We start from the raw sequence: 27,917 nt of genomic DNA, 5'->3' as shown, positions 1-27,917 counted from the left end.
GATTTGCATTAGACCAATAAAACCCTTTGGCTCCTGCCCGGCGCAAGCCTTTGGGTTTCTTCACTTATTTCCTCTTCGCTGCTATTTTGTGAACTTCCTCCTTTGGGTTTGAATTTTTTTTCTTTTTTCCTGCTTTTTTTCCGTGTCTGATTTAAAGGAGTTGCTGCCCCGGGAGAAGGGAGTGGAGGAGGGATGGCCAGAGCTGCCCCTCGCCCCAGCTTTGTGGCTGGCAGAAGCGGGGGACGACTGGTGCCCGTGCCTCCGTGAGCGTGCGCGTCGGTGCCCGCGCCGGGCTCCGCGTCCCGGTTCTCCGCGGTCAGGCGCCTCTCGGGGCCGGGATGTGCTTCCCGGGGGCCACGGTGGGGCTCTCGGGCACCCGCCGCACCGCCTGGCAGCCTGTTTCACACGCGCTTGACCTTGGCCTCCAAATCATCCGTGCCGCCCGCCCCCCCCCGAAATCAGCAGCAGAAAAATCGAATTGTTGTGCGAGATAAGGAAAAAATAATGGAATTATCTGCGAGATAAGGAAAAGGCGAACAGCGACGCTCCAGGCGTTTGTCACCGGGCTCTATTAGGAAGCTCCGACCGGAGGGGATGGGGGGGTGCGGGCTGCTCCCCGCCGAGCTGGTGGGCACAGCTCTGGCACACACTGATGGCTTTTCCCTTCTGTCGTTGGCTTAATAAATTAAGGGAGAAAAGAGGAAAAAAAAGCAGCTTGTAGGTTCCCAACTCCGGGGAATCGGACCTGAGTGTGTCGGAGCTGGAGCCGCAGGCTCAGATAAAATATTCCTCTTTCTCTTTGGCCGGAGCATCTTCCATCGGCAGCGCTGCGTCGGTGTCCGCCGCCGGCTGCTCGTAGGTGAGGTAGCTGCCTTTGTTCCGGTACAGGTAGATGATGATGACCACCAGGACTGTCAGCAGGGTGAGGAACACCAGCGTGATGACCACTACCAGGAGAAGGCAGAGAGGGGAGCTGGGGTGAGCCTGGCGTGGTCGGAACCGGGCTGGGAAACAGGGCGGATCCGGCAAGGAGAGCCCTTACCTGCGATGACGGCGGTGTTGACGTCCTCATGGAGAGGTGGGGGGTGAGCCTTCTTCAGGGAGGGGGTTGTCAGCTCTTCTTCATCAAACCAGGACAGAGGGAGAGAGGAGAAGGTGAGCAAGGCGGGTCCAGAGCCGGCTCCGAGCCAGGCTTAGCTGGACGGGGCGCGCGGAGACCCCGGGCGAGCTCTTGCCGAGGGTTATCCGGCACCAACAGCCGGCGGAGCTGTGCCGGGCGCTCACCTGCGGTCAGAGGAGGCTGATCTTCCATCGCATCGGCTCCGTGCGGGCGAAGGTCTGGGGTCCTTCAGAGCTACCAAAAAAAAAAAGGAATAAAGGTGAGAAATTCCCGCGCAGCGCCCTGACAGGCCCAGGTGCCAGCGGTGGTGTGGCACCCGGTGCCGGTGGTGATGTGGCAGCTGGTGCCAGTGGTGGTGTGGCACCCGGTGCCGGTGGTGATGTGGCAGCTGGTGCCAGTGGTGGTGTGGCACCCGGTGCTGGTGGTGATGCAGCCCTTCGTGCTGGCGGTGATGTGGCCCCAGTGCCGGTGGTGGTGTAGCCCTTGGTGCCAGCAGTGATGTAGCCCCTGGTGCCAGCAGTGGTGTGGCACCTGGTGCCAGCAGTGATGTAGCCCTCGGTGCTGGCGGTGGTATGGCACCCGGTGGTGTGGCACCCGGTGCCAGCAGTGGTGTGGCACCCGGTGCCAGCAGTGATGTAGCCCCCGGTGCCGGCGGTGATGTGGCACCTGGTCCCGGCAGTGATGTGGCGCCCGGTGCTGGCGGTGGTGTGGCACCCGGTGCTGGCAGTGGTGTGGCACCCAGTGCCGGCGGTGGTGTGGCACCACCAAAGCCAGGGTTTTGTTTGGGCTGATGGAGAGGAGCGGGCTGGCACACGCCGCGCTCCGGGGATGCGGCGAAGCTGTCGAGGGAAAAACCGGGCACCGACTCTGCAATTCTCAAACTTTGAGAGCTTCAAATCGCACCTAAATCCTCCCAAATCCACCCGTCGCCGTCCCGAGTTCGACGCCGCCGCCGGAACGGTTCACCGGCAAAAATCCCGCAGCCGTGAAGCCGACCGCGGCGGCTGTGCCCGAGGCGGATGCCCCCTCGGAACCCTCTCCAAAAAATCCGTCCTGCAATGGCTCCGGCGCTCGGGCGCGAGTGACTCAGCGGCTCCGCGGTGCCGTGCCGCTAGATGTCAGGAGCAAATAAAAATGTCATTTTTTATTTATTTTTTTTTTTAAAAAAAAGAGGAAATTTAACCTCCAGAGCATGGATGCAGGCCAGGAGCAGGGAGCCCGGAGCAGGGAGCCGGGAGCGCGGCCGTGCCGTCAGGACGCATCTCCCGAGGCCGCGGTGATGCTCTCCCTGCCGGCGGCTTCCCGGATTTTTGGAAAGTGGGATGAATTTCTCAGGGTGTGGCCCTGCCCTGGTGTCCCACGGTGCCCTCGTGGCTCGGGGTGCCGGCGGGTGTTGGCAAAACATCCCTTCCAACAGCAGCTTTCGCTTTCGAGCGCTACCAGAGCGCAAACGTCCGGGCTCAGGGAGTCACGGGAATTTGGGAAAACAATTCCCCCCCTTCCCAGCAGTGTGCGCGGACGGGCGTGGGACCCCTCTCCCACTGCCGGGGACCGGGACCCCAAGTCTCCCAAAGCTCCCCCCAAGTTCAAGCTCAGGCTGGCACGAGCCACCAACTCGTTAAACCCAACTTTGCCTTAAATCCAGCTTTGCCTTAATCCCGATTTTGCCTTAAACCCAGTTTTGCCTTAAATCCAGTTTTGCCTTAATCCCAATTTTGCCTTAAACCCAGTTTTGCCTTAAATCCAGTTTTGCCTTAATCCCAATTTTGCCTTAACCCAGTTTTGCCTTAAATCCAGTTTTGCCTTAATCCCTATTTTGCCTTAAACCCAGTTTTGCCTTAAATCCAGCTTTGCCTTAATCCCATTTTTGCCTTAAACCCCACTTTGCCTTAAATCCAGCTTTGCCTTAATCCCAGTTTTGCTTTAAAGCTCATTGGGCTCCTCCGGCAGCGACGTCCGGCTGCCCGGGACCTACACGCACTTCCCAAAGCCGACCGCAACCTTCCCACGGAGCAGTGGCCGCTGCTGGGTGGCTTCGGAGCAAAAAATGGGTAAAATTTCCCCAAAACCGTGAGATTGAGCTTTAAGGGAAGGGAGGAAAAGGCGCCGCTGGATGGAGAGGGAGCTGGTGCCAACGGGGTGCCGTGGGGAGGGGGCTCCCTGGGGAGCGTTCGGCATCGCCAGTGGGCAACACAAGCTCAGGGAAGCGAAGCTGCCCACGTGGCATCCCCGGGGGAGGGATGCTCCTCCCGGATCCCGCCCGGCTGCTCCCGCCTTGGCACCGCGGGAAGGAACTTGCCCAAACCAGCCGCGGAGGAGCCCGATGCTCCGCGGCACGGAAAACCACGCCGGGGTTACCTCGCCGGGCCGTGATCCAGCCGGAGCCTCCGGGCGTCCGCAGCGGCGGTGCCGGGGGCTGGCGGAGCCGGGGAGGGCGCCGCGTTCCCCGGCGCGCTGGATCCGGACGGATCTCCGTGGGTTTTTTAAAGCAACGCAGGGGTTGTAAAAAAATAACCCGACCAACCCCATCATCTTCCTCATTCTCACACTCGGGCCGAGTTGCTCAAGAGCCGTTCCCACAGCACAACCCCCCCCAGCCCCGCGGCTTCGCTCCCGAAAAACTCCGCCGGCGTTCGGAGATGCTCAGCGGCGCCTTCGCTGCGCCCCCCCAGCCCCTTCCCCTTCCCCTTCCCGGCAGACGGAGGACGGGCTGAGCGAACCGTCGCTGCAGACCGTTCACCCCCGGTTCTCCTCCGGCGCCCCGAGATGGGTCCTCCTGGGATGGGTCCCGCCGGGATGGGTCCCCTCCAGATGTGTCCCCCCAGGATGGATCCCCCTGGGATGGATCCCTCTGAATGGGTCCCCCCGAGATGGGTCCCCCTGGGATGGGTCCACCCCACGATGGGTCCCTCTGGATGGGTCCCCTCCAGATGGATCCCCCCTGGCTGGGTCCCCCCTGTATGGGTCCCCCCAGGATGGGTCCCCCTGGATGGGTCCTGCTGGGATGAGTCCTTCCAAGATGGATCCCCCTGGGATGGGTCCCCCTGGGATGGATCCCTCTGAATGGGTCCCCCTGGATGGGTCCCCTCCAGATGGGTCCCCCCTGGATGGGTCCCCCTGGGATGGATTCCTCTGGGATGGGTCCCCCTGGGCTGGGTCCCCCCTGGATGGGTCCCCTCAGGATGGGTCCCCCCAGGATGGGTCCCCCTGGATGGGTCCCGCTGGGATGGGTCCTTCCAAGATGGGTCCCCCCCTGGATGGGTCCCCCCCGGGATGGGTCCCCCCCGGAGCAGCGCTTTGCTCTCCCTGCACCCCGCAGCGTTCTCTCCTTTCTCCCTCTCGCCATCGCAGGATCCGGCCTTTTCCCTTCCCGCTCCCCTGAAACCCAACCGGAAAACCCTCCGCTGAGCGCCGCCGTCCGGCTTCTCCCCCGAACCAGCCGTGCGTCGCTGGCCCTCGTGGCACAACTTCCCTCCCCGTGCAAATCCACGTGCCCGATGCAGCCAAACGCCTCCGGCCTCCCGGGGCACGGGGAATTGTCGGGAAGGGGTCACCCCGGGCGCCGGGTCCCCCCCACCCAGGCTCGTACCTGCGCCCGCTGTGCCGGGCGAGCGGCTGCCGGCACCATGTGCGGCTCCGAGTCTCGCCCGGGCGCAGGCGTTGCCCTTTTCCTGCCTCACCTTTCCAGTCCGGCTCGATGATGATAAAACCCAGGAATACCTCCCTCCGTTAACCCCTTGCTTGCTGGGGACCCAGCCCATCACCCGGCGTCGGGGCGGCAACACACGCTCTCACGCCGGGGTGGCGTTCGGCGCCAGGGTTTTGCTTTGATCCGGGGGGATTTTGCAGCGTGGGGAGGGTAAAATCTTCTTTTTTTCTTGGTTTTTTTTTTTTTTTTTGCACGGCAGCACATTTTCTGGGAGCCGGTAAAACCAGCTCGGTGCCTTTTTCCTGAGTCAGGGCGAGGCGCCGGGGGCAGGACGGGGCGACAAATCCCTCCCGCACCCACCTTTGGCCGCCGTGAGCCCGCAGGCGGGGACCCCCGGCACTCGCGGGGACCCCCCCGTTCCGGTGGTGGGTTTTTGTGGGACGGAGATTTGGCCCTTGCCGGCGTCTTCGCCACCGTTTGTGCCCTCTGCCTTTATTTCCGACGGGACGGGGGGTGGGGAAGCACGCTATGGTTTCGGTGAAACAAAATTATCTGCCCGTGGCACCGTAAAACGCCCGGTTTTGACGCCGGGCACTGAGCTCACAGGGACGTGAGGGTCTCGGTGGGGCCCTGGGTGGGGTTGGCTTCCAATGGGGGGTCCTGGCTCACGTCCCGGCTCGTGTCCCGCTCCGGTGTCCCGGGACAGCGCGGCTCCTGGGACAGACACAGACGTGCGGCTGAGCCGGGGCGGTGGAGATTTTGCTTCAACCGGATCCAAGAGGGATGGAGTGTGGCCGGGGGGGTCGGGTCGGTGTCCGCCGCCGCGGTGCCGCAGCACCTACCTGGGCCAGGGAGCCGGAGCTGGAGCTGCTGTCGCCGGTGCAGCCGCTCGCCGCCGCGCCGAGGGCTGGATCCAGCCCCACCTGCCAGCACAGCGGCGTCGCGCCGGGACGGATTCGTCCCGTGGACTTCCCCGGCCGCGCATCCCCGCGTCCCCACCGGATGCCCCCCAGGATGGATTGTGTCTCCGGAAAAGCCGGTGTCCCCCCGCCACCGCGGGGTGCGGATGTGCGTCCCCTCCCCGCACCAGCACCCCTCACCTGAATTTTGGCCGCCTTCGGCGCGACGTCCATCACCTCCACGCTCTCCTCGGGGTCACTGTGCTCGCCCGTGGCCTCGCCGAGCTGGCACGGCGTCTGCCTGCCGCCCGGGGACGGACATGCCGGTGCCTCTGCCACGGGACGGGGGGCTGGTGGCTCCCCGGGACGTGCCCGATCCTCACCGTCGGTGGCCGTGCCACCTGGCCACCGAGGATCCCCTGTGGCAGCGGGGGCTTTGCTCGCCCCCGGCCCGGCTGCGGCTTTTTCCGGCTCCGGCGGCGCGGTGCCGGCGGCCTGGGCGATGGCCTCGGATAAAATCAGCGATGCCAGGGAGGCGGCGATGCCCTCAGCCCCCGGCAGCGCCCCACCGGCAGTCCCCGCTGTGAGCCCAGGGGAGTCGGTGCCCGGCTCCACGATGGTCACCGGTGTCCCCTGCTCGCGGGCCGACGCTTCGGTGCCGGGGCTGAGCTCCGGGGGCTCCTCGCTGGAGACCGACGCCGTCTCCGACAGGGACCCGCCGCTGGCGGGCGAAGCCGGTGGGGGGCCGGGGAAGGTGGCACCCAACTCCCCGTTGGCGATGGCGTCGGTGGCACCGCCGCCCACCCCGGGGGACGCCACCGCTGCTTCCGCTTCCACCGGGGGCTGCCAGTCCGGCGCCTTCCCTGGGCAGGGGAACATGGCTGGGGGGCTCACCGGCGAGGAGATGACCAGTGAGCGCCGGTTGCTGCGTGGCGGGAGGAGAGAGGCGGTTAAGCCCCCTGTGCCACGGCCCACGTCCCTGGGGACACGCGGCACCGCGGCGGCACCGCCCTGGCTCGCGGGTGACGCTTCGGCCCCCCGCAGCCCCCTGCCCCGCCGGCGCTCGGCCGCTCGTTTACCTGGAGACGCCTTTGATGATGAAGACTTTGCCGGAGTGTTGCTTGTCCAGTTTGCTCATCACCTCGTAGAGGTCACGGTTGAGCTGCGGGGAGTCGGGGCAGGGGGGGAGAGAAAAAAGTGTCAGAGGGGCCCCCCCGGTGCCACCCGGCAGCACCGCAAACATCCTCGAGATGCTCTAAATTATTAAATTAAACGAGGAGCAGCGAGGACCCGAGGGGGGCTGCCGGCACCGGCGTAGCTGCAGCACCCAACGGCTGTGGGATTGCTGGAGGGGCGAGGGGGGAGGTGTTTTGGGGTGCCACCTCGCCCCCCCACCTTGCTCATCTCCTTGTAGAAGACGTCGCGGAGGTTGGAGATGTTCTGGAAGATGGTGACATAGCAGGCGACGCGGCTGCGGGAGGGAGAGGGGCGGATTGGGGGTGCTGAGCACCCACCCGCCGGGCACCCACCTGGGGGTGGGGAACGGCGAGGAGACCCCTGGGGGGGGGACGAGGTGGCCCTGGACGTTTGTCCCCAGGGCCACCCTGCCGCAGCCATGGTGCTGCCACCCCCCCGGCTGCCACGGCCACCGGTGGCCGATGTCCCCTGGGGCCACCACCACGGCACCACCGTGGCCTTTTGGGAGAAAATCCCATTTCTTCCCTGCCATGGGGGGGGAACTGCACCCCCCCCCCCCAGCACCCGCACCCACCCGTGTCCCGGGGCTCAGCCACCGCTTTTTGGGGACCTTTTGCTCAGATGGTGCTTTTTCGAGGGGACCGACAGGGGGGTGGGAGGAGGGGGCCTCTGCCTCCCCCCCTTGCAAACGGGGGGTCTGCGGGTGCCAACGGTTTCTGGGCAGGATGATCTGCGGGGGCCACGTGCCAGCCCTGACCCCGCCGTGGCCCCCAGCCCCTGTGGCACCCCCAGCCCCATGATGTCCCCCAGCCCCTGTGATGTCCCCCAGCCTCTTTGGTGTCCTCCAGCCCCACAATGTCCTCCAGCCCCTGTGACACCCCCAGCCCCAGTGACACCCCCAGCCCCATGATGTCCCCCAGCCCCTCTGATGTCCCCCAGCCCCTGGAGAAGTTCCCTAGCCCCTATGACACCCCCAGCCCCACGATGTCCCCCAGCTCCTGTGACACCCCCAGCCCCTGTGACACACCCAGCCCCAGTGACACCCCCAGCCCCACGATGTCCCCCAGCCCCACGATGTCTCCCAGCCCCTGTGACACCCCCAGCCCCTCTGATGTCCCCCAGCCCCTGGAGAAGTTCCCCAGCCCCTGTGACACCCCCAGCCCCCGTGACACCCCCAGTACCTGCCGTACAGAACCGGCAGCTCTTCCCGCAGGTCCCTGTTGAGATCCTCAAACACGGCTTGGGCTCTGTTGAACTCCTCCTCGGCCTGCGGGGAGCCAAGGGGGGTCACGGACTGACCAGCCCGGCCGGGGCACGGGGGGCTGTGCAGGGTGGGGGTCCCGGGGGAGGCTCCACCTTGGCGATTTTCGCCTCGTCCTTCTTCTTGGCGCTTTGCAGAGCTTCCAGGTGATGCCGGGCGCTGTCGTAGTCCACCAGCTTACGGCCCCGCTTGGCGATGCGCTCCTGCGCGGGGGGGCGAGGTGAGCCAGGATCGGGCCCCGGGGCCCCATATTCCCCCCCACCACACACCGGGGCGGGGGGGGGTACCTTGAAGTCCCCGAACTGAGCCAGGTAGTTCTCCATCAGGCGCAGGGCTTGGTCGGCCAGCTTCGCCTCGTAGTCGTCCCACAGGAGGTCATTGCTCTGCGGGGTGGAAAAGGGGGGGACGGGGGTGTAACGCCCCCATTCCCCCCCGGAACCCCCCCTCCGGCCGTACGTGCCGGGCTGCGTCCCGAGGGACAGCGCGGCTCAGCCCGCGGCCCCCCCCCCCGCTCGGAGGGGCCCCCGGGGACGGCGGGGACGCGGCGGGGGGCTCACAGCCGCGATGGCTCCCAGCTCCTCGTGGCCGTCCCAGTCGGGGCTGTAAATCTCCTGCAGCGTTTCCGCCACTTTCCGGGAGCTCTCGTGCATCACTGCGGCGCGGCCGCAAAAATAGTCCGTGTTATTATTTAGTGCTTATTACTTATTATTCATTATTTGTTATTTATTACTTATTGCTTATTATCTATAATATATCATTTATTGTCTATTATCCATTATCTATTACTTAGTTCGTGTAAGGACTAAATAATAGTCTGTGTTATTATTACTTATTACTTATTACTTATTACTTATTACTCATTATTCATTATTCATTACTTATTACTTATTGCTTATTACTTATTACGTATTGCTTATTATCTATAATATATCATTTATTATCTATTATCCATTATCTATTACCTAGTCCATGTAAGGACTAAATAATAGTCTGTGTTATTATTTATTATTACTTATTACTTATTACTCATTATTCATTATTTATTATTCATTACTTATTACTTATTGCTTATTGCTTATTACTTATTATCTATAATATATCATTTATTATCTATTATCCATTACCTATACTTATTAGGCATTATTTATTAGGTATTAGGTTATTCTTATTATTGTTTTTACTGTTATTATTGTTATCACTTATTACTTATTACTTATTACTTATTATTTATTACTTATTATCTATTATCTGTTATCTGTTATCTATTACTTATTAGGTATTAGTTGTTAGGCATGAGTTATTAGATATGAGATATTAGGTATGAGTTATTAGGTACGAGTTATTAGGCATGAGTTATTAGGTACGAGTTATTAGGTGTGAGTTATTAATTTTTATCCTCGATGATTTATTAGTACTTATTATCCCCGTGTAAGAAAACGCAGCGATGCTGCACACCCCCCGGCTCTCCGCGGTGCCGCCGGAGTTTCCCGGCGTTCCGGCGCTGCCGTTACCTTTCACGGCGCCCAGAAACGCTTTGAGATCCTTGTAGAGTTTGTGGCCTTCGTTCTGCAAAGCGACGCGGTGAGGGGACACGTCGGGGCCACCCCCGGGGCCGGGAGGGACCCCCGGCGGCAGCGGGAGCGCGGGGCGGGTGGGGGGGTGTCCCCGTGCCCCCCTGCCCGCCGCCCCGGTGCCACCTGCTGCAGCTGGAAGTTGCAGGCGCTTTGCTCGAACTGCTCGTCTTTGGTTTCCACCGTCTTGCCCAGTTTCTGCAGCACCTGCGCCGGAGCGGGACGGGACGGTGGGCAGAGGCGCCGGCCCCGCGCTCGGCGCTGCCGGCGGGCAACCGGGTCGGCCCCGGCGGAAGCCGCTCTCGGGGGGATGCTGAGGGTCCGGCAGAGCCGCCGCCGAGCGGGGATTTGGACGGGGCATGAAAAGTTTTGGCACACCGCTCAATGCTTTTATTTTTTTTGAAGGAAAATGGCAACTTTTTGGGTGCCAACCCGTCACCCGACCCTCTAAAACCCCCCGGCTGCAGCTCTTCGTACCCCGAAACATCCCTGCACGTGACCATGGGTGCGGGCGCAGCCCTGGGTGCCGCCTGGCTGGGCACCGGTGCCGCCGTGCTGAGGATGAGGACGGTCTGCGGCCGAAGGCTGCCGCCGGAGCCACCAGCGCGGCGAGGCTCCGGGGGGGACGGAGCGTTGGGGTGTCCAGGAAGAGGTTGGCCCCCCCCGGGATCCATCCGCAGCCTGGCCGGGGCTGATACAGCCGCGGCGGAGCCGAATTTAGCGCCGAGGCTCAGCCAGGAAACCCGGGAGCGTGTGGGTTTGGGGGGTGGGGGCCTTCATCACCCCCCCCCCCTCCCCAAAATAAGACTCATCGCCCACATTTTTGGGGCCAGAAAAGGAAAAAAAGGCCCCCGCGTCGCCCCGGCGCAGCTGAGGTCGCCCCGTTTCTGTCCACTTCCGCAGCCCTTCCCCCTCGCTTCCTGCGCCGGCTTTTCGGGGACCGTCCCCGCGCCGGGGACCGCCACCGCCGGCCGGCCCCAAGGGACCCTGCGCCCGCGGGGTCACCTCCGGGACGGTGTTTTGGGTGAAAACCCCCCACTTTTAGGGAACCCAGTGGCTGCCAAAGCAGCTCGGGGGACGTTGGGGAGATGCCATCAAGCCCAAAGCCTCGGAGCAACGATGACGTTGACCCAGAAGCGCCCAAACCAAAACCCTACGCGCACCCGTGGGTGCCGAGCGGTGCCCGCTGTGCCACCCCCTCGGCGCCGCGGTGGGAAGAAATTCAAGAGGGAACTAAAAGAAGGGATTTTGGGGGCCGGGTGTGGCGGGCGGGCATCGTGCCGTACCTTCTCCTGTGCCCGGCTGAAGCGTTTCTGGACCTGCTTGGCGAAGAGCCCGGCTCCGCCGCTCTTGCCCTCTGCCATGGCTGCGGCGCGGTTCCTGCTCGCAGCCGCGCGCTGCGGTTTGATGTTTGCTACGGAGGAAGTTCGAGGCGACGCAGCTGCCGGCATCCGCCGAGCACCCGGGCACCCCCACACCGCGTCGGCCCCCGGAAAGGCTCCCGCGGCACCCAGCACATGGGGGGGCCAAATGGGTGATGGGGAACCCGCATCCGCCTCTTAACTCTTCCACAAGAGTCTGGGTTTGGGTTTAAATTTGGCTTTTGGTGCAATTTTGGTGCAATTTTGGTGCAATTTTGGTGCAATTTTGGCGCTGGTTTTCGATCCTCGTGCCACAAGGTTGTGGCACAGTTGCCTCCTCCGGGACATGGTGGGGGTAAACGGCTTTGAGCCCCCAGCCACGGGGCGAGGTGGTCACAGCCACCGAACCCGCCATGTCCCGTTGCAAAGGAGGTGGGTTTTGGAGGAGAAACGGAGGGAGCGGCAGGGAACGACGCCGACCGGATCCCACCACGTCCCCAAGGAGCCATGTCGCTGCCCAAGGAGGGGATTGGCAGCACGTTCCCCTTTTCCTGTTGTCCCCAGGACTTTCTGGCTGCCCCGAGAGCGCGGGGCCGGTTGCTTTTCCCCATGGCTCTTTCCAAGAGCGCGAGGAAGAGGAGGGACGTGGCTGATGGGATGCTCTGGAAGACCAGAGGGGAAAAGGATGCGGAGGGTTGGAGGAGAAAGGATCACCGCGCTGCGGGACAAAGCATCCACCAGTGCCGGAGAGGAACAGGTTTTATTGACAGCGGCTTCAGGTTTGGAACCCATCGGGCCAAAATGGGGGGAAGATGATGCCCATCGCCCGAGCCGGGGACTGGGCTCTCCTGCCACCGCTCAGATCAGCCGATCACCTGGAAGGAGAAGAAAGGCAACGGTTGAGCCAAGCGGGGCCGGAGCCGGTGCGTCGGTGCGACAGAAGCACCGGGGGTCTCAGCCCCCGGCCCCCCGGGCGCGGCCATCGCCTTACGCTGGAAATCCAGGAGATGTAGGCGGAGACGCGGGTGAAGACGGTGGGTTTGCGCAGGACGTTGCAGCCCAGGCTGGAGACGAAGCTGGTGACGCCGTGGACCTGGTACTCCCCATTCACTGGGCAGTTGAGGGGACCGCCCGAATCGCCCTGCCGGACCGAGGAACCCGCGTGAGATGGGCGGAATGGGGATGGCGATGGGATGCCGGGGGGGAAAAACGGGATGCTGGGGCCGTACCTGGCAGCCGGAGCGTACGCCGTCACCGCCGGCGCAGACCATGGTGCTCTTGACGGTGGAGCCCCAGTAGGAGGATCTGGAGCAGGTCTGGTAGCTCACCACGGGCAGGTACGCCTGCAGCAGGACGCTGGAGAGCTGCCCGTTGGCTGCGTGCAACCGAGCGCTGGTTAACGCCGCGGCGGCAAAGACCCACGAGACCCCGCGGCCGGAGCCACGGCGAAATCCCCCTCGGCCAAAGCAGAGCCCACCACCGCCGCCGCGGGTCCCCCAGACCAACCCAACGCCGGGCATCTCCCAGAGCGAAGCCCCCCGTGATGCCTCCTGGGACCTCAAAGGGCTCAAACCAAGCACTCAGCCCCCCGCGTTGCCCACGCTTTTCGGGCGATTCCGGGCCGGGGCGGCGTGTCGGCACTCACTGCGGGTGAGCCCCCAGCCCGTGATGTAGCAGGGGTAGTTGTTGGACAGGACGGTCCCCTCGGTGGGCAGCACTGCCAGCTGCACGTAGCTGTTCAGGGTGGCATGGCTGGACAGGCGGAGCAGGGCGATGTCGTAGCTGGCGAGAGGAGGGAGAGGATGTCTCACGGATCCCTCCCACCCCCAGCATCGCTGCCCCCACATCCCCCCCCACCACGTGCTTTACCCCGCGGCGACGTTGTCGCTGTCCCAGTAGGGGTGGATGGTGATCTGGCTCACGCTGAGGATCTGCTCGGTGCCTTCGTCGGAGTTGAGGTTGTGCTCACCGGCCACGACGCGGAAGTTCAGGTTACTGCCGGGAAGGTGGGAAAACGGAGGGTCAGGTCAGCAATTGTGGTTTTCACCATGAGCTGTAGGGACAGGATCCGTGCGAGATGCTCCCAGGGATGGTCCGTGAAGCTCCTTACTGGAGGAGCAGCAAAGACCTTAAAGGACGAGGTTGGAGCAGCCAAAATTTCTCCTTGGAGAGGTTTTTGGTGGAAAAACGGCTTTTCCATGCGAGCAAGGTGGGGTCCGCACGCCCGCTCACCTGTCCACGCAGTGGGCTGCCGTCAGCACCCAGTTGGTCTGGATGAGGGACCCTCCGCAGGTGTGGTGCCAACTGCCGCTGGAATAATACTGGAGGGAGATCTGGGGAGGGGGGACGCGAGACACGGGGGGGTCTCACCGCACGGTCCCGGCGGGATGAGATCCCCGCGGGATTCGCCGGCCGCCCCCGGGAAGGACCCACCTGGGAGGGCCAGGCGTGCGAGCTCGCCTCGGTGCCACCCACCACCCGCTGGATCCCATGGAGATCCTGCTCGGAGCAGCGTCCTGCGGGAGAGAGGATGGAGAGGGGGGGAATGAATCACAACCGGAGGGTCGTCAGCAGCCAACGATGCCGGCGGCTTCCCGCGCCGGACGCACCGCAGAGGGCGAGGGCGGCGAGGAGCACGAGCCGCAGCATGGCGCCGGACCACGCGGGTGCTTCGTCTGCCGCGGGGGCTGCGCCGGCGGCGGCTTTAACGGCGCCGGAGAAGGAGGGATGGGAAGGAAAGCAGGTGAGGCCGCCCTATCGAGCAGCCTTGGCGCCTCTTCCAAAACACACACGGCCCCCGAAGGTCGGGGCTGGGAGCCCGGGGCGCACCCCGAGGGTCCCTCCGCTTCGGACGGGCAGCCCGAACCCCCGGGGAGACGGTGTCCTCCTCCTTCATCATCCTCTTCTGCGCGGCTCGGGCAACGCTGTCGTGAGTTTATCCCGTTCTCGTGCCCCACGGGTGTCCCAGCTGCGGCTCTCGCATCGCATTTATCCGTGGGATGTCTCCAAGAGTTTTATCCAACAGCAACGGTGCCCGCGTCGCCCCCGGGATGGGGAAACTGAGGCGAACACAGGGCAAGACCCTCACCCCCTCCAGAAAACCCCCCCACCCAGGACTGGACTCGACGTACACGGAGCATTTTGAGCGTAAATGAAACACGGATGTGGTTTGCAACATAAATCTGATTTCTGGTCAGAAGAGTTTTCATTTTTTCCCCCTTTCAAAGAGAAGCGGGGGCTGTGCCGGGGGGCGGACCCGCAGCAGCGACGCTCGCGCTGCGCTGGCGGAGCAGTCCCTGGAAAACACCTTTGTGATAGGGGCGACTGTTGGCTCAGCCAGGGCAAAAAAATAAAAAAGAAACGAGGAAAGAAAAACCCCACCTGCTGCATTTCTGCTCTTATCTCGAAGGAAAACAGGAGGTTTCATGGGCAAAACGCTCTCCAAATAACCACTTGTTTGTTTTACCGGCGCAGAAGGGAACGCGGCGACGGACGGCAGCAAAGCCTCCGCCCCGGCCCAGGGACACCCAACCCAAACTTGAACCACCCCGAATTTGGCACCTCATGGCAAAAGGGGCTTTAAATCCACTTTTGGGCTGCAAAAGGCAGTTTCCAGGGCAAGAAGAGGGAGGGAAATGAAATGAGAGGAGGGGTGGGAGCTCGGAGGAAGCCGGAGACGGGATGTCCATAAAATAAATCATCTTTTTATTCGAGGTCATGTATCCAAAACCAAGTTCTCCCACCCCCACACCACTTCCAGGGGGCATCCCCCCTACCTCTAGAAATGAAACAGCAACGAAAGTGGCAGCTACAGTGGTCGGGCTCGGAGAAAACCAGGGCGGGGAGGAGATCCGCACCGGGGCACCGGAGAGGCTCTCGCTGGGAGGATGCCGCGGTGCGGTCCAGCTGTGCCACCCGGGGCAAAACCCTCCTCTGCATCGGCACGAGGATGAGCAGAATCGCACCCAGGAATCACCATCATATAATAATAATAAAAAAAATCTAGCTTCTCCCCCCCAGTCAAGCCTGCTATCCAGGGCAGACAGCCCAACTTCTCCGGTCCCGGCAGCAGCGCGGCACGGTGCCGTGGTGGGCGAGGGCTGGATGCTGGCACCCCCTGGGCAGTGCTGGGGGGGATTCCCTCTCCTGCCTGGGACCACCACAAACCACGGCCCACCCTCCCGCAGGATGAGCCGCACGGCCGGTCACCATCCTCCTCCTCGCCGGCAGCACCTTCCCAGCCGGCTCTCACGCGGAGGGCGGCGCGGCCACGTTTTTCCATGTCCGATACGAATTTCCGAGTCTCCGGCTGGAGCTGGGGAGGGGAAGGACGAGCAGCTGCCGGTACCGAAGAGCGTCCTCGGGCATCTCTCCGACAGCCGCGTTTCGGGCTCCGTGGGGCACCGCCGGCCAAGCTCGGCTCCCCGGGCTGCCCCGCTCCAAAGGCACGGGATGAAGCTCAAGGCAACTGTGAAATGCAGCATATTTAAGGCTTTTGTTTCTTAAATTAAAAAAAAAGGAGGGAAGTTTTTTTGGATTCCGGTTTCCTGCGGGCAGCCGGGAATGGCCGGGGGCTCGGGCTGCTCTGCCCCCCGCTAGGTGAAGGACCAGAGCTGGTGGGGGTCCGCCGGGTTGCAGGGAACCATCGCCGGGTGCTTCCCTCGGGCCGTCAAGCACGTGCCGGACGCCGGGTTCTTAATCAGCCGGTCCTGCCGGAAACCAAAGGCGGCACCAGCTCAGCGCCGCCGGTGGGATGCAGGAGAGACGCAAGCGAGGGGGAGCGGCAGAGCATCGTCACCGGAGGGACGATGCCACTCGGGTGGTTCCCGGGATGGCGCCGCGGCTGCTCACCTGCACCAGGTCCCACTCCTCGCTGGCCGGCACGCGGCCGGGCTTCCCGCGGTACCGGCAGTCGCCCAGCTCGGCCGAGCCCGCGCCCGCCCGCAGGCACAGCTCCTTCCCGATGTTGTGCCGCAGCTCCCGCTGGTTCGTGTACTCAAAATACTGGGAGGGGGGGGCGAGAGCAGCAAGAAAGTAACACCTGGGGGGAAACTGGCGGGGCTGGAGGAAGGGGAGACGCTGGGGGTCGGGGGGGGCCCACCTGGTTGCCCCCCATGCCGTGGCAGGGGTACATGATGAGCGGTTTCCCACCATGGTTGTTCTCCCCGACGTCCAGGCAGCTCTGGGTGCCCTTGTTTTTTATCTGCGGGGGGAGGAAGAAGAGGGGCAGGGGGGTGAGGTGGGCTCCGAGCTGCCAGGGGGGCACCCGCCGGGGGTTTGGGCTGCGCGGGGTGTTTAACCATCGCCGCGCAAACACCGATGCTGGTACAAGGTGCCAGGTCCGGGTCCCTCGTCCTTTCCAGGACGCAGGGAACGCTCGTGCCCGCGTCCCACCGCGTCAAAGGTTTCGGGAAACAAAGGGGAATTAACAGCGGAGCCGGCGCCCGGCCCTCGCCGCACCCCACGGCTGAGCCACATCGTCCCGGCCCGGAGGGTCGGACTCAGACCCCAACACCCGGCTCGGAGAAGACGGGCTTTTTCCAGCAGCTCCATCCTCGGGGCTGGAGCTGGTGCTCCGTGTCCTGCCCGTCCCCTTCTCCATTTTCCAAGTCCACCCCCTGCGTGCCGACGCCGGCACGGTGCTCCTGGAAGCTTTCAGCTCTTTCGCCCGATTCAACCCAATGCCACGTCCCCGCGGGTCCCCCACCCCGTAACTCGCCCCAAACCAGCTCTGCTGGATTCCAGTGCCTTCACCGTCAGCCGGAGCCCAAACCGGCCCTGCCGGCCGGTGACGGATGCGGTGACAGACACGGCTGCACCAAAACGCTCCAGCACACCAGTTTAAACACAAAACCCCCAAAGTCAACCTTTGGGGGCCTTCGCTGCCGTGGCTATTTCTAGCCAAGGGCTGAGCCCAGCGGATGCTCCGGGCACCCCTGTACTTACCGCTCCGTAAAAAGTTGGAGTGAGGTCGGGAACAAACATCTCCGGGTAGATGGTCTGGAGGTACCAGGTGAAGTTCTTGCAGTGGAGCTGCTCCCTCAGCTTGCGCCGGTCTGTAATGTCACCATACGTCTTCTATTGACAAAGTCATGTGAGAAAATTAAACTAACCTCCGAAGCCAGCAAGGAAAAAATCAAAAATCCCTCCCGAGCCAGGGCTCAGAGCCAAAGGGTCCACCCCGGTGTGCCCAGGACTGGGACCAGTGGCGGAGTCTTGCGAGACACCCTGGTCTCAGGCACCCACCGCTCGCTGAGAGCGCTGGGATGTGCAGCCGTGGCACTGCGCAACGTTTTGATGTAAAAATAATTAAAAAAAAAAAATAAATCTGTGTTTTTCTACTAGAAACCATTATGGCCAAATTAAAAAAAAAAAAAAAAAAAACGAATAGCTTTTTGGCTCCATCTTTCCACCTGCATTTGCTTTCCCACCCCAGGCTGAGCCCACCTCCTCCCTCTGCTCAGCCCTGAACTCCGGGCTGGCTCAGGCCCCCCCAGGAGAAGCCGAAGCCGCCGGCGTGCCCGGTACCTCTCTGGCCATCTGAGCCGCTTGCTGGTTCCTCCTGTAGAAGATCTCCTTGTAGTCGTCCATCCAGACCTCGGCCAGGCGGACCTGGTTCCTGGAGATGACCTGGGTGCCCTTGGGGAAGGTGTGGGGGCTCTTGGAGCGGAAGACGTGACCCACGACGGAGCAAGGGATGATCTCCACTTGTCCCCCGCACTGCCAGACCTACGGGGAGGCAACGCCTGAGACGTGGGGGGTCCGACCTCCCCCCGTGCCCCCCGACAAGGGCCAACCCTGAAGCTGCCCTTTGAAGACGGCGCTGACCCACCCTTACCCTGAAGGACATTTCCACGTTCTCGCCCCCCCAGATCTCCATCTGGTCGTCGTAGGAGCCGATGTGCTCGAAGTAGGACCTGGAGATGGCAAAGAGGCCACCGGCGAAGGTCGGTGATCTGCAGGGGAGGGAAGAGGGGGGACAAAATAGAGTTAAAACAAAGACAGAAAAGCAGAAGGCTGAGTTTTGGGGGCATCACGGCCCTCCCAGTGGGTGTGAGGACTTTGCAGCCGTGTCCCCCCATCTCCCTGCCCCTTCCAGCTGTGCCCCAGCTGTGGTGGCTGTGGAGGGGCCGGAGGCGGCGGTGGCAGCGTGACACCGCGGGGCCTCGCCGCCGGCTCCCGCCTCAAAGGGGACATTGTCACCGAAAACCTGTCGTCGGAAAGAAGGGGAGAGATTAGAGCCCCGCGGCCGGCGCCTCATTCACTCCTCTAATCTTTTCCATCTGATCTTTGCAAGAGGCTGGAACAGAATCTTGCCTTTAGTCCGGAAAAATAATAATAAAAAAAAAAAAAAAAAGATTTGCTGAGCTGCTGAGTTCCTGCCGAGCGGAGACGAGACGCTGCCGGGAGCCAAACCGCCGGCTCGCGGTGAAAGGGACCTTTCTTGGGCCGGGGCCGTCTCCCGGGTGACCCCTGCACAAAGCCGGCGCTGCCGCCGGCCGGGCACGGGATGCAGCCAGGGCCAGCCGGGTGTCCGGTGTCTCCCGGCAGAGGCACCCGGCTTATCGCAGGGCACCGACGGACAAGCGGAGCAGAAAAGCCCATTCAGGGTTTCTCTGCGTGAAAACAAGGGGGTGAAATCAGGATTTCGGTGCAGTCCCATCCGCAGGTGAAATATTCTCGCTGCTGTGCCAGTGCAGGTGCCCACCCGGTGCCCAGGGAGCATCTAAAACAATTAAACCCTTAACGAGAGACTTTGCCGGAGCGGAGAGATGCCTGGAGGCGACTCCAGGGTGTTTTGCTGAAAGGTCCTGTGTGAGTCCACGTTCACCAAACCCACGTTCACCAAACCCCGGTGGTTTCTGCTCCACCAGCCCCACAGCTCCGACGGTGCCTGAGCATCCTCTCCTGGGCACCCGTGCCACCCACGACCTCCCGCGCCAAGTGTCCCACAGGGAACTGCCGGCTGGGAAGGGGCAGCATCCCCCGCCCGGAGGCACCAAAACCATCAGGGAAAACCTCAATCTGTTGGAAAAAGGAGGAAAAAACACCCGGAGGAAGGGGCAGTTTCCTGGCACAGGGTGCTCAGCTCTTCGCCACCCATGGCTGAACCGACTGAGCTTAGGGAGGGACGTTCTGCAGCCGGTGGCTCCAGACACGGCGCTCCCGGGGCTCATCCAACCTCGCCTCCCATCCCACCAGCTCCGCAAAGGCTCACTTGATGGGGAAGGTCTCGTCCTTCCTCCGCTGCCTCTCCCGCGGCGGGACGAGCTCCCAGCCGAACGTCAGGCTCCAGTCGAAGTTGCCGCGGCTGTGCTGCTTGCCGTTCTGCACCGGCCTGGAGAACTCGAAGGTGTTGAGGTCGATGGTGGCGATGTCGGGGCTCACGACGGCTGTGGGCTCTTGGGCGATGCGGGATAAGAGGGGCTCCAGCCAGCCGTGAAAACACTCGCCTGGGGCACCGGGAAGGGTTGGCCGTTGGGTGGAGACAACTTCAGCCCCCCCCAGCTCCCCGGGGGACCCTTGGGAGGTGGTGGGTACTCACAGTGGGCATCCAGGAAGGTGAGGACCTCCCCGCTGGCCACGCTGGCCCCCAGCAGCCGTGCCGTGATCAGCCCTTTCCTCTCCTCCTGCCGCACGACTCGCACGATCTGGAGCTGCTCCACGTAGCGATCCAGCTCGTCCTTCAGGTAGTCTGGGGGGGAAAGAGCAATCGGATCCGTCAGAGATGGGGAGACACTGGTCCCTGCGTCCCACCAGCCCACCCTGCTGCCCCCGTCCCATCCAGGAGCTGCTGCTCAGACCCTGCACCCGGGTTTGGATCCAGGGACACGTGGAGCCTCCTTTCCTCAAAACCCAAGAGGGTTTTTTTGGCTAAAGAAAGTGAGTTTGGCAGAAGAATCTGCCACCGGCCCCATCTAATCCTCCGCCAAAGAGGGATGAGAGGAAGGACGGGGTGAGAAAGCCTCACACCCCGAGGTTAAGGTGTCACCGGGACCGCGCAAACGATCTGCCACCGAGGGAAGCGGACGCGCCGTCACCCTGGGAAACTGGGATTTCTCTCCTTCCTTGGCAGATGCGGCCAAGGCAAAAATTGGGAATGGTCAAGTGAGAGCTGCGACGTCTGGAGACTTGTCCTGGGAAGAGTCCCTGAGTCTCCCGAGCATCCAACCCCCGTCCCCACCGCAGCGGCGGCCGAGCTCACGGGCAGTTCAGCCCAGCGCCGCCCCGAGGCTTCTGCTCCTCGGGAGCCGCCGCGGCTGCCCCGGGCAGAGAGGGAACATTGATCTCCGGGGCGAGGGCAGAGTCCGCTCCTCTCCAGCGCCCCGGTGCCAAACCGCGGCGTTAATTTGCTCTGGGCGTAGATAACGAGGACTGCAGCCCGGCAGGCGCGGTGTTTGCAGGAGGAGCACCCAGTTTTTCTCCGGGGCTGAGTTAACAGCAGTGCCGGAGAAGGGAAAATCCCGGGAGAGCTCCTGGGCGGATGCGAAACAACGTGGAAGCGCTGCCGGATGCATCCTGGGCTGCTGGGGCGTCAGCGGGAGCCGCTTCGCCGAGCGGCTCCGAACTGCTGCTCCCGGGGATGGAAAGATGCTCGGTGTCTCCCCCGCATCCCGCCACGGCCCCCCGCGGCCCCCCACGGCCCCCACCCACCGTCCGTGCTGGCGTCGTCCACCAGGATGATCTCCTTGAGCAAGAGGGCCGGCGAGGAGTGCAGGACGCTGTACACCGTCCGCAGCAGCGTCGACCACGCTTCGTTATGGAAGACGATGATGACGCTGGTGGTGGGCAGGGGGGGGCACCGCTTGAATTTCTGGTCGATGCACCTCCAAGAGAAAAGCAGGGGGCTCAGCAAGACGCAGGGGGCACGACAGAAACGAAACCCCCACCTCGGCCCCCGCCAAACCCCGGGGCAGCAGAGCAGCTCCCGGCCCCGGCGGCTCTCGGCTCGGCGCCGCTTTGATTTTAATTGATTTCTACCTCTCCCCCCGCTGCCAGTGGAGTGAATCACATTCCTGCCCCAGTGCCCCCCCATTGTCGCCGCTACACCTGCTAAGCACGGATAATCGCCTGTCGGAGCCGGGGGGGAAGGTTCCCAAGCCAGGGCTGGGCTTCTGCCCCCTATTCAAGCCTTTTTTCACCCACCCCAAAATCCCCAGCCCACCCCCCCAAGCAGGCAGGGGATGGGGGGCCGTGCTTTAATCCGGCAGCCCACGCTGCTGGAGGGAGGCCGAGGGGGTCTCTCGAGTTTATGCTGCCCCCTCCTCCCCAGCGGGATCTGAGGCTGTTCCACTCCGCCGGGAAAAGAAAAAGTCCGATTGCTGGAGCCAGCTGAAATAAAAAACGGAGGGGAGGGAATGGGGGGGGGGACAGATGCCGGAGCCACTCGGCCGCGAGCCGGTACACGGAGGCACAAAAGCCGCTGCTGCCTTTTGCCCATTGCTGCTAAAACCAACCCCAAGAGGACAAAAATCAGGGAAAAAAAAAATAACACTAAATATTTTTCCAGCCCTCCCTCTGCTCAATCCCCTGCCAGCGCTCGGGGACATCTCGCCCCTGATCCGCTTTTACTTCCCCCTGAACTTGCCCCTCCGGGAGCCGCAGGGCCCACGCGGCTCTTCGGGCGACGGCTCTTACTCCGGGGGGCGGCTGTCGGGCCCCAGCGCGCGCTGCAGGGAGATGCGGTCGCTGGCGAAGGCGTTGAAGCAATGCTTCTCGTAACCTCGCTCCTTCTCCTTCGTCTCCTCCGCCGTCCACTGATCCTTCTTGAAGGCTTTGCCGTCGGCTCCGGGGCTGGCGGGGTCCTGGGGGGGTCTCTCCATCAGCGGCCGAAGCTCCGCTGCCGTGTAGACGCCGGGCAGGCAGGAGCGAGTGCCGGGCGGTGGTTCCTCCTGCCGGACCGGAGCTCCGATCTGCAGCTTCGGCATCGAGTCACGGATGTTGTTGACCGCCCCCAGCATCAGGTCGAGGACTTGGTCCTTCCCCTGGACGATGTTCTTCAACCAGGGCTCCTCGCTCGGGTCCTTGTTCCCCACATCCTTCTGTAGGATGAAGAGGAAGATGACGAAGACGGCGCCCGCCAAAGCCACCTTCAAGGCGCTGTAGCGTCTCCGGAAAAGCCTCATTTTTATTCTTTTTTCCCCCTCCGTGTGGTTTCCGGAGGGTCCTCCCTGCGGCGCCGAGCGTTTCAGGGACGTGGGGGCTCAGGGTGCTTCATGATGATCCGCTCTGCTCCGCCGACCTGGGGAGAGGGAGAAGCACCCGCAGGTTAATTCACAGACCGGAGGCACTTGGGGCACATCCCCCTGATAGTAATATAGTATTAATTATATATTAATATATTAATGTAGTATTAATTATCTATTAATATATTAATATAGTGTTAATTATCTATTAATATATTAATATAGTGTTAATTATCTATTAATATATTAATATAGTATTAATTATCTATTAATATAGTATTAATTATATATCAATACAAAGATCATTCCCTGCTGCAGAGCAAGCGAGACCCCTGCAATCCTCCCCCCCCAGTCCATAAATCCGCACTGAAAATCGAGCACCAGGAGAACGTGAGGTTTGGAAAACGCTGCGAGACGGGCCGGATCCGGCCACCGCGAGCGCGGGACGTCGCCAGCGGTTTCTCCTGCGACGGAGCCGGTGCTGCGGCATCCCCCCCCCCGGCATCCCCCCCCCCGCACACCGCGAGCGGCATCACGGCACTAAAACAAAGCGCAAAATTCCCTGAAATAGTTTTGGCCACGTGGAAAGAGCCTTTCCCCAGGTATTTTTCATGCCTCCGGTATCGCTGGGAAGGAAAACACGCGCGAAACCCCACGGCGCTTCGGTTTTGGCCGAATCGGAGCAGATCCGGCAGCCGGTGCCGCAGGCTCAGCGCCGGCTGCCAAACCTGCCCCGGGACCCGGCGGCAGCCCCGCGCCCGGCCGAGCTTTCCCACCGCGCACAAACCTCCCGCGGCCGCTCTTTGTGAGCCGCTGCCGCCGGAGCATGGAGAAGCTCCGCGGGAGCCATTCATCGGCATCTCCTCCTCCTCCACTTCGGGGTCCCCCCCCCTCCCTTTATTTCTTTTTATTTTTTTTTTTTTATCCCTTTTCTTCTTATTGCCTTGGAAATGGTGCGGCCCCGGAGCGGAGAAGGGCACCTGCCAGCAACTTCAAGGGCGAGGACGCTCTGGCCTGTGAAGGAGGAGGGACCAGGCGGTCCCGGGGTCACCGCTCAGCGCCGCTGGATCAAAGCCGGCGGCCGGACCACGCTTCACTGCCAAGGGCGGCCGGCCCCAGGTCACAGCGGGACCGAGCGGCACCGGCTTGGGGGGAAACAGGGGTGGGAAGCAGAATAAAGGGGGAAAAAAAGGAAATCCATCCCGATTTCTGCCCGGATCTGAGCACAGATGCTCCCGCTCCACTCGTGCCCCTGAGCCCCGACACTTTCGTTGCACGGCACGAGCCACTGCCGTGCAAGGGGGCGAGTGGCGAAGAGCAGCCTGTTTTGGGGAGGAAAACCCCGTTTCCACTATCTCCGCATGTCTCCAAAAGTCTCTTTCCTGCCGCGTTGCTGTGACCACGTTAACGAAGCGCGCTCGTTAGCCGTGCAGTGCTAATAAACCCCAGGGCGGCACGCGGGGACATGGGTTTGCGCACGACAGCAGCGCTGCAGCTCCCGAGGGGGCTCCGACCCCAACTCTGCTCCCCATCCCCTGCCCAAAAAAAACCAAAAAGCAAAATAAAAACCCGAACCCCCCCCCCAAAAATGCCGGGGCGGATTCTGCAACAAGCTGCGGCGTGAGCTCCCGGTACGATTGCGCTCTCCGCTTCCAGCCCTGCAAACACGCGGCGTTATCCCATCCGGACCATCCCGAAAATCCCAGGTCGAGATGGGGCTTGAGCTGCTCCCGGGAAAACCAACGCCAAAATTAGCCGGTGGAGCCCATCAGGTTCCGAAGACGGGGAAAACAGGTTTGGTGGAAATTCGGTGACAGTCGGAGCATCTGCTGCGGCGCGGGAGGGAGGAATCGCAGGGAGAGGGGGGAGTCGAGCGACGCTCCCCCCCCCCGGAAGGGAAAATAAATCAAATAAAAGCGAATTAACACCGACCCGACGCCGCGAGCAAACAGGGCGGCTGTGGTCGACGTGGCCACGTGCTCCACGTGGCAGCGAGCCGGCGGCCACGACTGCAACGTCGGGAGTGGTCGGGATTGCAAAAAGGCAAGAGCGGGAAGCGGGGGGCAACCCCGCACCCCCCCTGCGGCCCCGCTGCCGGCTGGGATGGGGCAGAGCCGGGATTGTTACCGCCGGTGCCAAAAAACGGTTGGCGTCACTGGTGGGATTTGGCCTCTCGTGCCGAAGCATCACGGCACGGCTCCGGTTGTGCCGGAGGGATGTTGGGGGGTGCGAGGGGAAGCGGGGGGTGCTCGAGAAGGGGGATCCCACTGGGCTCCCGCTGGCCTCACCCCAGTTGGGATGAGCTCTCAGCCCTGCACCCGCTCCGGTGTTGGGGTGCCGGGACCCCGGCCACGGGCTGGGTGGCAGCTCTGCCCCGCTAGGGGGGGCGGGGGGAGGGGGCTGGGATGCCCCATGGGGGTGAACGGGGACCGGATCCTGCCCACCGCGGTGCACGGAGCCACGCAGCCCTCGGTGGCACCGGGGGGCTCCGTCCCAGGCGCCCCTTCCCTGAGGGCGGCTCCGTTCCGTGACCCCAGACCCTTCCCCCCGGAGGGGGACTCTGTCCCGGGAGTCCCCGGCCACCCCTTCGCTCGGGGAGGGGACTCCGCGCCGGGACCCTCTGGACCCCCCCTTCCCTCGGCGGGGGCGCGGCGGGAAGAAGCTCCGCACCGGAACCCCCCGGCTCCCTTTTCCACCGGAGAGCGCCGGCCGGGGACCCCCCGGCTCCTTCCCCGAGAGGGCTCCGCACCGGTACCGTCGGACCGAGCTCCGCACCGGGGCCCCCCGGACCCCCTTTTCCCCCCGACCCCCTTTCTCCCCGGACCGGGGCTCCGCACCGGGACCCCCCCGAGACCCCTTTCTCCCCGGACCGGGCTCCTCACCGGGACCCCCCGAGACCCCTTCTCCCCGGACCGGGCTCCTCACCGGGACTCCCCGAGACCCTTTCTCCCGGGGAGGGGGCTCCGCACCGGGACTCTCCCGGGCCCCCTTCCCCCGCGGGAGGGGCTGCGCACTGGCCACCCGTTTCCCGAGCGGCTCGGCCCCGGCCCCGGCCCCGGCCCCTTCCCCAGTGCGCACGGGCCCGCCCGCTGCACGGCACCGGCACCGGCACCGGGACCACCGCCCCCCCCCCCCGCTCTCACCGGCTCCTGGGCGGCGGCGCGCGCGCGGCCGCAGGTGCGGTCCCGGCGGGGCGGGGCGGGGCCGGCGCGCGCGCGGGGCGGGGCCGCCGCCACCTGCCGCCGCCCCGGGGTACAGGTGCACGGGGCGGGGCCGCTGCGGTCCTAGCGCCCGCCTCTCGGGAACGGGGGTCTATAGGGGCCTGATATTGGGGCACAGGGGGTGGCTATAGGGGCCACAAAGGCATGGCACGGGGAGTGATGGGAGCCTCAGGGGCCTATAGATGCTTTAGGGGCTATAGGGGCTGGAGGGACGTGGCACTGGGGACGGTGGGAGCCTCAGGGACCTATAGAGGCTATAGGGGCTGGAGGGACCTGGCACTGGGGGCAGTGAGAGCCTTAGGGGCCTATAGAGGCCATAGGGGCTGGACGGGCTGGAGGGACTTGGCACTGGGAGTGATGGGAGCCTCAGGGGCCTATAGAGGCTGTAGGGGCTAGAGGGACATGGCACTGGGGGCAGTGGGAGCCTCAGGGGCCTATAGAGGCTATAGGGGCTAGAGGGACGTGGCACTGGGGGCAGTGGGAGCCTCAGGGGCCTATAGAGACCATAGGGGCTATAGGGGCTGGAGGGATGTGGCACGGGGTGCGGTGGAAGCCTCAGGGGCCTACAGAGGCCACAGGGGCTATAGGGGCTGGAGGGATGTGGCACTGGGGGCAGTGAGAGCCTTAGGGGCCTATAGAGGCCATAGGGGCTGGAGGGACCTGGCTCTGAAAGTGATGGGAGCCTCAGGGGCCTATAGAGGCTATAGGGGCTAGAGGGACGTGGCACTGGGGGCAGTGGGAGCCTCAGGGGCCTATAGAGGCCATAGGGGCTGGAGGGACCTGGCACTGGGGGCAGTGGGAGCCTCAGGGGCCTATAGAGGCCATAGGAGCCTGACCCCAGGCGTGCTGAGCACCAGTAAAGGCCCAGCACTGGGGGTGCTGCCAGGAGCTATAGGTCCTATACTGCCCGACTGCCCGGTGGCGGGGAGAGAGGCGCCAGCACGGTGCCAGCACCCTTCCTGCCCACGCCTGTTCCCCGGTTCGCGCCATGCTGGCTGTTACTATTCCTATTTATTAATGATTCCGTGGGCGCCGCGGAGCCTCCTGAACTTCCCGGCGCGGGGGCAGCGGTTCCCCGCGGCTGGGACTTTATTTACCGTCGGTTTTACCTGGGCGTCGCTGGTAATTAGTTTGGAGGAGCACACCGGTTGCTATAAATAGACTTTCACCACGAGAACCTGCTAATTATCCCCATCCCTCATCAGCCTCTACCTCCCTGCCCACCTGCCGACGGCACCGCTTTGCTGCTCGGCACTGGTGCCCCGAGCCCGCGCCAGGGACCGATGCCACGATCCCCCCTGGCACACAATGGGGTGGCAGCCCCAAACGGTGACCCCCCCGGCTCTGAGCACCCTGTTTCCCACATCCTCAGGACCCGTGTCCAACACTAGATGGTGGTATCTTCATAAAGCTTCAGCCTCAGGATCAGCAGCTGCTTAGACACAGCAGGAAAAGTGCCCGCAAAAGCCAGGTGAGATGCTGGTGGTGTGAAAGAGCCACCCAAGGTGCCTCCGAGGATGATGTGCCATCGGCAGAGGATTCCTGCGCTTCCGAGGAAGGGCACGAGCCGCCCCGAACCCGCCGCGCACCCCGGGAGAGGCTGGGGTCGAGACGTGCAGGAGGGCGATGGGGAAAACCGCAGCGGCTTCTCCGGGATCCCGGAGGGATGAGCCCTGGGCGAGTTTTAGTCGCCCAGCTGAGGATTTTGCCTTGACTCCTGCGCTGCACGGAGGGTTTGGGGGATTTGACCCGAGGCAGAGTAAGTATTAATTTGGATTATTGGAATATTAGCCTGAATATTAGCTGCCTTACGGGGGATAAGTCGGGGAGGGCTCGGGGGCACCGCAGACACACAAACACCCACCAGCCTCCCCATGAAAGCACTAATGAGTTGCTAGAGGAAGGTGGGGGGAAACTGAGTCACAGAAGAGGCACCTGCCTCACCCAGCGCGGCGCGGAGAGGAGCCAACACTCACCCGCCATGAGGCCACCCTTGGCCTTCAGAACGGGCTCCCGTGCTTTTCAGAGCTAAATTTAAACCCCGGGTCCGCGCGGCGGCTGCCGCTTCGCTTCCTGCCCCGCCGCCGCGCCGAGGTTTCGCTCTCGGTGCAAACACCGACGGGGAAATTCCCTGCCCCAAAGTTTTGCTGCTGCTGAACTTTTTTTCAGCTGCAGCTCGCCGAGGCTGATGTCGCAGCGCAGCTGCCCGGCCAGGGGGAAGGAGGGTCCCTGCCAGAGTAAGTGCGCTTCTGCGGGAAATTGAGCTTTTTTTGGTGTCACACCGGGCCGTGTCGCGGGGGACGGGGTGGGAACGAGCTTTTCGCCGCGTTAAACCAGCCCTGTTCCGCGGCGCCGAGGAAGAGCATGGCTGAAGGCAGGTCCTGCCCCTCCGAGATGCTCGGTGCACCCCGAGCGTCCCATTTCCCCCCAGTTTTGTGTTCTCGGATCGTCT

At 63.2% G+C, this 27,917-nt stretch overlaps 4 protein-coding genes across 5 annotated transcripts; all 4 read right to left on the bottom strand.

Annotated features, from left to right (window-relative positions):
- Positions 1–774: 774 nt before the first annotated feature.
- SMAGP (small cell adhesion glycoprotein) lies at positions 775–1,312 on the bottom strand. Of its 2 annotated transcripts, none has more exons than XM_086630764.1 (3): positions 1,285–1,312; positions 1,043–1,120; positions 775–947 (listed from the first exon to the last, which is right to left on the bottom strand). In XM_086630764.1, the coding sequence occupies exons 1-3, from the start codon at positions 1,310–1,312 to the stop codon at positions 775–777; spliced, it is 279 nt and encodes a 92-aa protein (XP_086486890.1). The 2 variants fall into 2 exon arrangements, with proteins under 2 accessions (XP_086486890.1, XP_086486891.1); XM_086630765.1 differs by having other exon boundaries at positions 1,043–1,117.
- Positions 1,313–5,235: 3,923 nt separating this feature from the next.
- On the bottom strand, positions 5,236–11,148 carry BIN2 (bridging integrator 2). The gene is made up of 12 exons (XM_086630761.1): positions 10,984–11,148; positions 9,824–9,904; positions 9,638–9,692; positions 8,684–8,778; positions 8,414–8,509; positions 8,222–8,329; positions 8,047–8,132; positions 7,064–7,139; positions 6,748–6,830; positions 5,870–6,593; positions 5,612–5,692; positions 5,236–5,483 (listed from the first exon to the last, which is right to left on the bottom strand). The coding sequence occupies exons 1-12, from the start codon at positions 11,146–11,148 to the stop codon at positions 5,370–5,372; spliced, it is 1,764 nt and encodes a 587-aa protein (XP_086486887.1). The 3' UTR covers positions 5,236–5,369.
- Positions 11,149–11,921: 773 nt separating this feature from the next.
- On the bottom strand, positions 11,922–13,707 carry CELA1 (chymotrypsin like elastase 1). The gene is made up of 8 exons (XM_086630759.1): positions 13,668–13,707; positions 13,492–13,574; positions 13,291–13,391; positions 12,928–13,053; positions 12,704–12,840; positions 12,288–12,433; positions 12,050–12,199; positions 11,922–11,933 (listed from the first exon to the last, which is right to left on the bottom strand). Exons 1-8 carry the CDS (start codon positions 13,705–13,707, stop codon positions 11,922–11,924), a joined length of 795 nt encoding a protein of 264 aa, XP_086486885.1.
- A 1,946-nt stretch (positions 13,708–15,653) lies between these two features.
- On the bottom strand, positions 15,654–22,184 carry GALNT6 (polypeptide N-acetylgalactosaminyltransferase 6). Its single transcript, XM_086630729.1, has 10 exons — positions 21,697–22,184; positions 20,713–20,885; positions 19,604–19,753; positions 19,277–19,511; positions 17,897–18,014; positions 17,587–17,787; positions 17,005–17,136; positions 16,160–16,261; positions 15,910–16,062; positions 15,654–15,767 (listed from the first exon to the last, which is right to left on the bottom strand). Exons 1-10 carry the CDS (start codon positions 22,182–22,184, stop codon positions 15,654–15,656), a joined length of 1,866 nt encoding a protein of 621 aa, XP_086486855.1.
- Between the last annotated feature and the right edge of the window lie 5,733 nt (positions 22,185–27,917).

This window comes from Tauraco erythrolophus, unplaced genomic scaffold, assembly GCF_009769465.1.
Source record: "Tauraco erythrolophus isolate bTauEry1 unplaced genomic scaffold, bTauEry1.pri scaffold_48_arrow_ctg1, whole genome shotgun sequence".
NCBI classification, from domain to species: domain Eukaryota; kingdom Metazoa; phylum Chordata; class Aves; order Musophagiformes; family Musophagidae; genus Tauraco; species Tauraco erythrolophus.
The sequence above is the reverse complement of the archived record's forward strand: the minus strand, read 5'-3'. Positions and strand labels throughout refer to the sequence as shown.

Excerpts from the sequence above, each read along its gene's own strand:
- BIN2 (XM_086630761.1), bottom strand. The coding sequence starts at position 11,148 with ATGCCGGCAGCTGCGTCGCCTCGAACTTCCTCCGTAGCAAACATCAAA. Across the intron at positions 6,594-6,747 it reads ATCATCAAAGGCGTCTCCAG|CAACCGGCGCTCACTGGTCA; the intron begins GTAAACGAGCGG and ends CCCGCCACGCAG. Across the intron at positions 5,484-5,611 it reads GCTCCGGCTCCCTGGCCCAG|GAGCCGCGCTGTCCCGGGAC; the intron begins GTAGGTGCTGCG and ends TGTCTGTCCCAG.
- SMAGP (XM_086630764.1), bottom strand. The coding sequence starts at position 1,312 with ATGGAAGATCAGCCTCCTCTGACCGCAG. Across the intron at positions 1,121-1,284 it reads TCAGCCTCCTCTGACCGCAG|AAGAGCTGACAACCCCCTCC; the intron begins GTGAGCGCCCGG and ends GGTTTGATGAAG. Across the intron at positions 948-1,042 it reads CAACACCGCCGTCATCGCAG|TGGTCATCACGCTGGTGTTC; the intron begins GTAAGGGCTCTC and ends TTCTCCTGGTAG.
- GALNT6 (XM_086630729.1), bottom strand. The coding sequence starts at position 22,184 with ATGAGGCTTTTCCGGAGACGCTACAGCGCCTTGAAGGTGGCTTTGGCG. Across the intron at positions 16,262-17,004 it reads CTCCAACTTTTTACGGAGCG|ATAAAAAACAAGGGCACCCA; the intron begins GTAAGTACAGGG and ends CTCCCCCCGCAG. Across the intron at positions 16,063-16,159 it reads ACGGCATGGGGGGCAACCAG|TATTTTGAGTACACGAACCA; the intron begins GTGGGCCCCCCC and ends CCCCCCTCCCAG.
- CELA1 (XM_086630759.1), bottom strand. The coding sequence starts at position 13,707 with ATGCTGCGGCTCGTGCTCCTCGCCGCCCTCGCCCTCTGCG. Across the intron at positions 13,054-13,290 it reads GCAGCCCACTGCGTGGACAG|TAACCTGAACTTCCGCGTCG; the intron begins GTGAGCGGGCGT and ends CCTTCCCGGCAG. Across the intron at positions 12,200-12,287 it reads GCGTACGCTCCGGCTGCCAG|GGCGATTCGGGCGGTCCCCT; the intron begins GTACGGCCCCAG and ends TCGGTCCGGCAG.